Source organism: Chaetodon auriga, chromosome 13, assembly GCF_051107435.1.
Source record: "Chaetodon auriga isolate fChaAug3 chromosome 13, fChaAug3.hap1, whole genome shotgun sequence".
NCBI lineage: Eukaryota > Metazoa > Chordata > Actinopteri > Chaetodontiformes > Chaetodontidae > Chaetodon > Chaetodon auriga.
Genome location: NC_135086.1, coordinates 682,501 through 690,000, shown reverse-complemented (window position 1 = coordinate 690,000; position 7,500 = coordinate 682,501). Strand labels below are relative to the sequence as shown.

Genomic DNA, 7,500 nt, shown 5'->3' with positions numbered 1-7,500 from the left:
CACAACACAACGTAACACATGACACAACACATCATGACATGACACAACACAACATGACACATGACACAACACGACATGACATGACATGACATGACACAACACAGCACCACATGACACAACACAATACAACACAACATGACAGGACATGACACAACACGACATGACACAACACGACACAAAATGACACAACACGACACATGACACGACATGACACGACATGACACGACACAACACAACACAACACAACACAACACAACACAACACAACATGACACAACACAACACAACACAACACAACAAGACACAAGACAACACGAGACAACATGACACAACACAACACGAGAAAAACAGCGCAAGATGTCTCCTTAAAAATGTCTCTTGGACTGAGATCTGCTGCTGTTCCACCCATGATCTCAGAGCAGATCTGATCAGCTCTGCTGGTCCGGAGTCTTAAACCTGAACTCTTACAGGCACAGGGGGCTTATCAGTGCTGATGCTGAGCTGTGCAGGTGTGTTTGTGAAACTGGACACCTGCAGGACATTCTGTGCGTGTGTGTGTGTGTTCATTTGTGGCTGATGTTGAGGATGAGGTACCGCTCACCACATGAGACCCCTGATTGTAATCGAGTACTGGCACTTCGTTACGTTCCACGACTGAGCGACTGCGGGACATGAAGTACCTGCACAAACCTGACGACGTCAAAACCTCCAGAGGAACATTAAACATCAACTCCACAGCTCTCTGCCAGTGTGACCTCTGACCTTTACCATGTGTCCTCACAGCAGGGAAAAGACACACACACACACACACACACACACACACACACACACACAGAGCGCTGGATCAGGGGCTGTCCTGCAGACTGAAATAACAAGGGGGGGATTACACACACACACACACACACACACACACACACACACACACACACACACACAGGGAAGCCTCAGGCAGTGTCCTCATTGGCTCAGAAATACAACACACACATACATACAGATTTAGCAGCAGGTCTTTACTGTGTGAGACCACATGACATCACTCTGTGTGTGTGTGTGTGTGTGTGTGTGTGTGTGTGTGTGTGAGTGTGTGTGAGTGCGTGTGTTTCCATGTCCATGAGGACATTCTGGCTGTTTGACAGCACTGTTAAAGGAAGAAAACGTCTCTTCTGTGAGATCCAGACTGAGAGTCTGACAGTTTGAGGACGGTATCCATGAGGTCAACAACACTTAAACAACCAGATAAACAAATCCAGTTTAATTATTTTAACTGGACCAATCAGTGAGAAGTGAACTCCCACAAAATGTCTCATACACGCGTGTGTGTGTGTGTGTTGTAAATCTGTGTACAAACACACTACAGCAAGTCCATCAGGATAAATTTGGATCAGTTTGTGCTTGTTCCAGTTTGGTTAAACTGGTGCATTTTCATGGGGACCAGAATCATCACACCTGTTTCTCATTAAAGCTAAAGCTGTCAGCTAATGTAGCGTCATGAAGGCCACTGGTGTGTTTGTCCTCTCTGAAAGTCGTGAACATGTTTCCAGGGGCTAACGTCACTGTTAGCTTCTACAACAGGCTAACGTCACTGTTAGCTTCACTAACAGGCTAATGTCATTGTTAGCTTCTACAACAGGCTAACGTCACTGTTAGCTTCACTAACAGGCTAATGTCATTGTTAGCTTCTACAACAGGCTAACGTCACTGTTAGCTTCACTAACAGGCTAATGTCATTGTTAGCTTCTACAACAGGCTAATGTCATTGTTAGCTCCACTAACACTCAATATTAGCTTTTCAAAGAGATTTTATGTAACAAGCAGGTTGTACTTTTTAGCTAGTTTATCAGAGTAACAGCTAAAATGCAACAGGAAAGAAAATTTATGGTGTTTATTTACCTGACAGACAACACGACGTTAATGCTAGGTACAGTCTTCAGCAGAGAGATGAGACTGTTTTCAAATCTGGACAATTCACTGAGAGAGACAGGTACTTTCTGACACAGTTGATGATCTGACAAAATGTTCACTTAAGTAAAAATACTACAGTGAAGAAATACTCTGTTACACGAAGAAATGTGATTCTCAGAAAAAAGTGACTAATGCTTAAATTGAAGTTAAAAAGTTAAAGTTATCTTCACATGGCTCAAACTCAAACATATTCAGTTTAATGTAACAAAACAAAATCAGAAAATCTGAGCCATTAGAGAAACTGAGGCTCTTATTAAAATACCTGATTATTCATTTCCTGCCAATCAACTGATCAATTCAACACAATGATCACAGGGCCTTCAGGGACCCTTCATTGCTTCATTGGCCATTTTCCTGGTTGGTAAGTAAAGGAGTCCTGCACACCTGAGATCACTCGACCTGCTTCAGTACCGATCGTTAAAAAAATCAGTAAACAACAGAAAATACTCTAAACGCGAGCCGTGAAGACGTCCTGACTACATATCCCATAATGCACCGGATAGTGTTGTTCATTAAAACGTCTTCGCCCGGTAAACAGACAGCTGTAGTCTGATGACATCATTGTGACAACACTGTGATGTCACTGTGATGTCACAGTGACACTTCAAATGTTCAACCAACAGTTCAAATGTACCTTTATTGATCATCTGCAGTCAGTAATAATTAATGTTCAATAACCAGCAGGTCTAAATGTTCATTCATGTATTTAACACACAGAGTGATTATTGATAAGTGATTGATACGCAGGGTTCATGTTAAAGTGTTTCTGAACTGCTGGTTGGACAAAAAGACACTTGAAGACATCATCTGGGACATTTTTCACTACTCTCTGACTTTCTGACACAAACCTTCATTATTGGTGGAGATTTCCCATTGAGGATGAACGGATGAATCAGTGCTGGTCCTCACAAGTATACTAAGACCATCCTCTGTGTGTGTGTGTGTGTGTGTGTGTGTGTGTGTGTGTGTGTGTGTGTGTGTGTGTCCTATGTAAAGCGATCTGTTCCCATATGAAATACCAACAATAGTCTGACGGCGCTGTCACACATCACATCCTGTCTCTGGCTCTTTCTATTGTTTCAGATCTGCTTTCTATTAATAGAGTCTGAATCCTCTGAGCTCAGATGGTTCGACGCTAAACGTCTCAGCGCCTTCTGCCGTCTCCATCTTTACTAAACTGACCGTTCTGACCGGACTTAAACTCTCACAACTTCATTTAAATGCTACAGTCTGAGAAGGTTCGACTGTTTGATGTTTTTCTGTGTGTGACCTCTGACCTTCGTTGGCGAGGATGATGAACTTGGATGGCTTGATGATCTTCCCGTCCAGCGTCCAGGTGACGGTGACGCCGGCGGCGTCGGAGGCAGCGAGGCGACACTGCAGCCGGAGCCGCTGGCCGTCCAGCACCGTCACATCGTTCAGCTTCTCCACAAACTCCGGCGCCTTCCCTCCGCCGTTCTTCTTCTCATTAATCCCTCCGTCCAAGCAGTTGTTCACCGCCGTCTTCTCACTCTCCCCGTTATTCTCGGGGCTCCCAGGCTTCTTCTTGTTGGTGAGGACGGAGCGGAAGTCGGCGGCGTTCTTTCCGGGCGGGTCGGCAGGTTTGCTGCCGGCGGCGCCTTTCTTCCCCAACACGGCTCGGAAGTCGACCTGCTGAGGGGAGTTCCCCTTGCGGTCCTCATCCGTCTTGGTTTTGACGCCTTTGAGGTTGGACTTAAAATCCATCTGGTGGCGTTGGCGGTGCTCGGTGGCGAGGCCGGCCTCCCTCGGCTCCTCTTCCTGGTTGTTTTTGGTGTTGAATGCTCGACGTCCCAGAAGGGAGCGGAAGTCAAGCTGCTGCGCCTCCCTCTGTCGCAGCTCCTCTTCGCTGCGCTCCCTGGTGTCCACACAGCGTTTGAGGAGGCCTCGAGGAACAGCAGCTGCAGTGTCGGCGGCAGGAGAGTCCTGGTCGCCCTCCTCCTCCTTCTTCTTCTTCTCCTCCTTGTGCAGGTGCAGGAGTTGCTGGTTCTCCTTCTGCTCCTGGCTGGCCTCCTGCCACTGCCGACTGATACCAACACTGTTGCTGCTTCTCTGCTCCACGCCTCCTCCTCCTCCTCGTCTGGTAACTCCTCTCTGTGCCGCGGCCCCCCCAGCTGCTCCTCCTCCTCTTCCTCCTGGTGCGGGGCTGGACGAACGAGCACAGAGACAGATGGAGTGAAAGAGAGAGAGGGGGAGAGAATAAACAGAGCCGGGTTAAAGCCGCTCGAACGACAGGCTCCGCCCTCCACATGAGGGGTGGGGGGCGGGGGGCGGGGGGGAGGACCTCCACTCAAAATGACCACGTTACATCACAAGTGACTCCACTGCCCTTATATGGACATACACCCAGAACTGCCTGAACACACACACAAAGACACACACGCACACACAGATGTAAACAGAGGATTGACTCCTCACGAGTCTCAGCTCTTCACTGTTTCTTTGGTTGTTTCACTGAGTTTGTTTCAGGTTATTTTACGGTTGAAAACTTGAAGTTTCATCAAAGTTTTGCTACAAAACTCTTCATCACTTTGCCATGTCCACCATCTTCCTCCAACACACACACACACACACACACACACACACACAGAGTCAGATGAGAGTGTAAACACGGCGTCCAGCTGGGAGAGAGAGGAAATGACGGACTCTGATTGGTTTGGTTGATATGGGAGGATTAGAGAAGCTTTAGGGAATCTCTGGATATAGGATGGACGGATGGACGGACGGATGGACGGACGGACGGACGGACAGACAGACAGACAAACGGACAGGTGGATGATGGAGGACAGAGTGATGGATGGAAGGCGATCGAGTGGAAACAGATGAAAACACTGGGATGGACTGAATGAGCCTGACGGAGGAGGAGGAGGATGAAGAGCCCATGTGACATTGAGGACGATGATTCTGTTTCAAACACACTTTTCACAGAGTCATTACAGCTGACAGAAGAACATGTTCAGCATTCAGAGGTCGGTGAGCCATTCGTCCTCACATTTCCAAACCTTTTTGAACCCCACACCTCAGATGTGTCTTCAGGTGTGTCTTCAGATGTGTCTTCAGGTGTGTCTTCAGGTGTGTCTTCAGGTGTGTCTTCAGGTGTGTCTGGCTAACATGACACACTTTCCGGTGAGACACAGCAGCTAGTAGCAGTGATAACGCTAACACACACGATACAAACAGAACAGATCAGAGTTTGGTGAATGACGTCTCACCTGTTGTCCTCTCCTGCTTGTCCTCTCGTCCTGTCTGTCTGTCCATCAGTGACAGTCAGACTGGCCACAGCGCTGCACTCCCCCACTTTGTTCCTGACCCACAGACAGTGACATGTTCAGTGCCTTGCTCAACAGCACTTCAACACAAGATCAGACAGTTTAAAGCCAAACCGGTTCTAAGGTGTGACTTCACATTCACACACAGTGATCTACACACACAGTGATCTACACACACTGTATCTACACACACTGTATCTACACACACTATCTACACACACTGTATCTACACACACTGTATGTTCAGAATGTGATCAGCTGATCTGATCCTCTGACACAAACTGACCTGAGATCGGCTCAAAGTCAATGTATTTCATGTTCTTCCTCATCAGCTTCATTGATTTCTGTAAATATCTCTTATTGTGAATCTGATGCAGCAACACGTTTCACAGACTGAAAGATGTGGAACGCTCCAAAAACACCTGTTTGGAACGTTCCACAGGTAAACAGGCTGATTGGTCACAGGTGAGAGCATCATGATTGGGTATGAATCAGTCGTTCACAGAGGATGGAGAGAGTTCACCACTTTGTGAATACATGACGGATGAAGGAGATGAACACATGGACTCAGAGACACTTCAGAAAACTGCTGTTTGGATTCTGGTTTTATTCGGTTTCACAGAGTCCAGACCTTGTTAGTTTCAGGGTTCTACGTATGAATACAGAGTGTGTGTTGGTCTCTCACCTCAGGGTGATCAGGTAGTCTCCAGCGTGATGCTTTTTAACTCTCCTGAAGAAGAAGAAGAAAAGAAGAAGAGGGGGGAGGATTTAGGTTTTGGTTCAGGATCTGAAGGTCTGGAAATGTCTGAATCTTCTGTAAATGTGCATCGTTGACCTGATCAGCAGTGAGACGACGTCCTCCTTCTGCAGCAGCTCGTAGTCTCCTCCAGAGGTCAGAGAACGGCTCGGGTCGGCTCTGGTCCAGATGTACTGGGGGAAAGGGTCTCCGGCGACGGCACAGGACAGGAGAACATGCTGACCCACAACAGCGCTCACCGGTTTGGGTTTGGTGATGAACCAGGGCTGGACGCCATCCTGGGGCTCTGCCACAAATCCACAACCACAAATATGACCAAACCTTCAGTGACACCTGTGGGAGGACCCAGCTTTACTTCACCTTTGTCTTTATACTGAGTTAGCATGCTAACAAGCTAAACGTGACGTGAGTGATCGGCAGCAGTCACACATCACAACATTTCACCAGAGAGAACCTCCGTCTGGTCAACGAGACATACGAGAGAAGAGACGGGAAAAGACTGGAGAATATAAAGGAGACACGAGCTCTTCACTCCAGAGACGGATGTCCACAGGAAGCTGCCAAAAGAAGCTGTCTGTGTGCTGATGGAGACTAAGAGAAGAATAAAATGTTCTGTCGCAGGTGTTACGAGTCCCCCCTCACACTTCCCTCGCCTTGAATCTTACGCTCTCGCTGGCTTTGGGCGGTCGCGGCCGTCAAACGAACTCCGCACAGCAGGATGTGGACTGGCAGACAGGTCCAAACATTTAAGCTGCTGGACATCTCAGGGACATGGCAGACAGGTACAGCTACTCGAACACATGTGTTCTGGATGATGTTTGGAAATGATCACCAGTATGTGAAAAACCATCAGAGGGAAGCTGAAGTGCGTCAGTCTGAAACCTCGAGCTCTCTCCGACATCCTTCATGGTTCCTGCCTCGGTCTGGAACAGTGCAGCTTGTGGTTTGGCATCAGTCTCTACACACCTGAACGTCACTGCTCACCGCGTTCGACTGGAGAGTGGCGGTGTGTGCGTGTGCTTACCCTCCACGGTGAGCTGGGACTGGGTGTGGTCCTCTCCGTACTGGTTCCAGGCCTGGCAGCTGTATGTCCCGGTGTCCTCGGGGAAAACCTCCTGGATCAGCAGGGTGCAGCGGTTCCCCTCCCTCAGAAGGTGGAAGTCCTCTGACTCCGTCACCTCCTGCCCATCATGGAACCACATCACTTCTGGAGGGGGGTGACCTGAGACCACAATGACTGCATCAATTCATCTCAGTCAATACTGATCAATAAATGAACAATGACTGCAAAGCAATTAATAAATACAAAAAATCAACTCAAGAAAGTCTCCAGAGAACAATGACTTTTCAAAGAAGATACCATGCAGCTGAAGAAAACACGGCCCTCCAGATGGTCCCTCCATGTCTTTGGAGGTCATGCATGGCAGAAGCAGTGAGAACAAAACTGAACCACCAACTGAACAGATGGAGCTCCAGCCCTGGTCGGGTTGATTGA

General features: G+C 48.0%; 1 protein-coding gene across 4 annotated transcripts in view; it reads right to left on the bottom strand.

Annotated features, from left to right (window-relative positions):
• mylka (myosin, light chain kinase a) overlaps positions 1–7,500 on the bottom strand; it is a 52,815-nt gene that overhangs the window by 18,740 nt on the left and 26,575 nt on the right. For all 4 annotated transcript variants that reach the window (XM_076746253.1, XM_076746254.1, XM_076746255.1 and 1 more), the window contains 5 exons: positions 7,030–7,227; positions 6,084–6,291; positions 5,934–5,978; positions 5,192–5,284; positions 3,239–4,125 (listed from right to left, as the gene is read on the bottom strand). In XM_076746253.1, the coding sequence (XP_076602368.1) occupies positions 3,239–4,125; positions 5,192–5,284; positions 5,934–5,978; positions 6,084–6,291; positions 7,030–7,227 (1,431 nt within the window). The remainder of the gene's footprint in view (positions 1–3,238; positions 4,126–5,191; positions 5,285–5,933; positions 5,979–6,083; positions 6,292–7,029; positions 7,228–7,500) is intronic.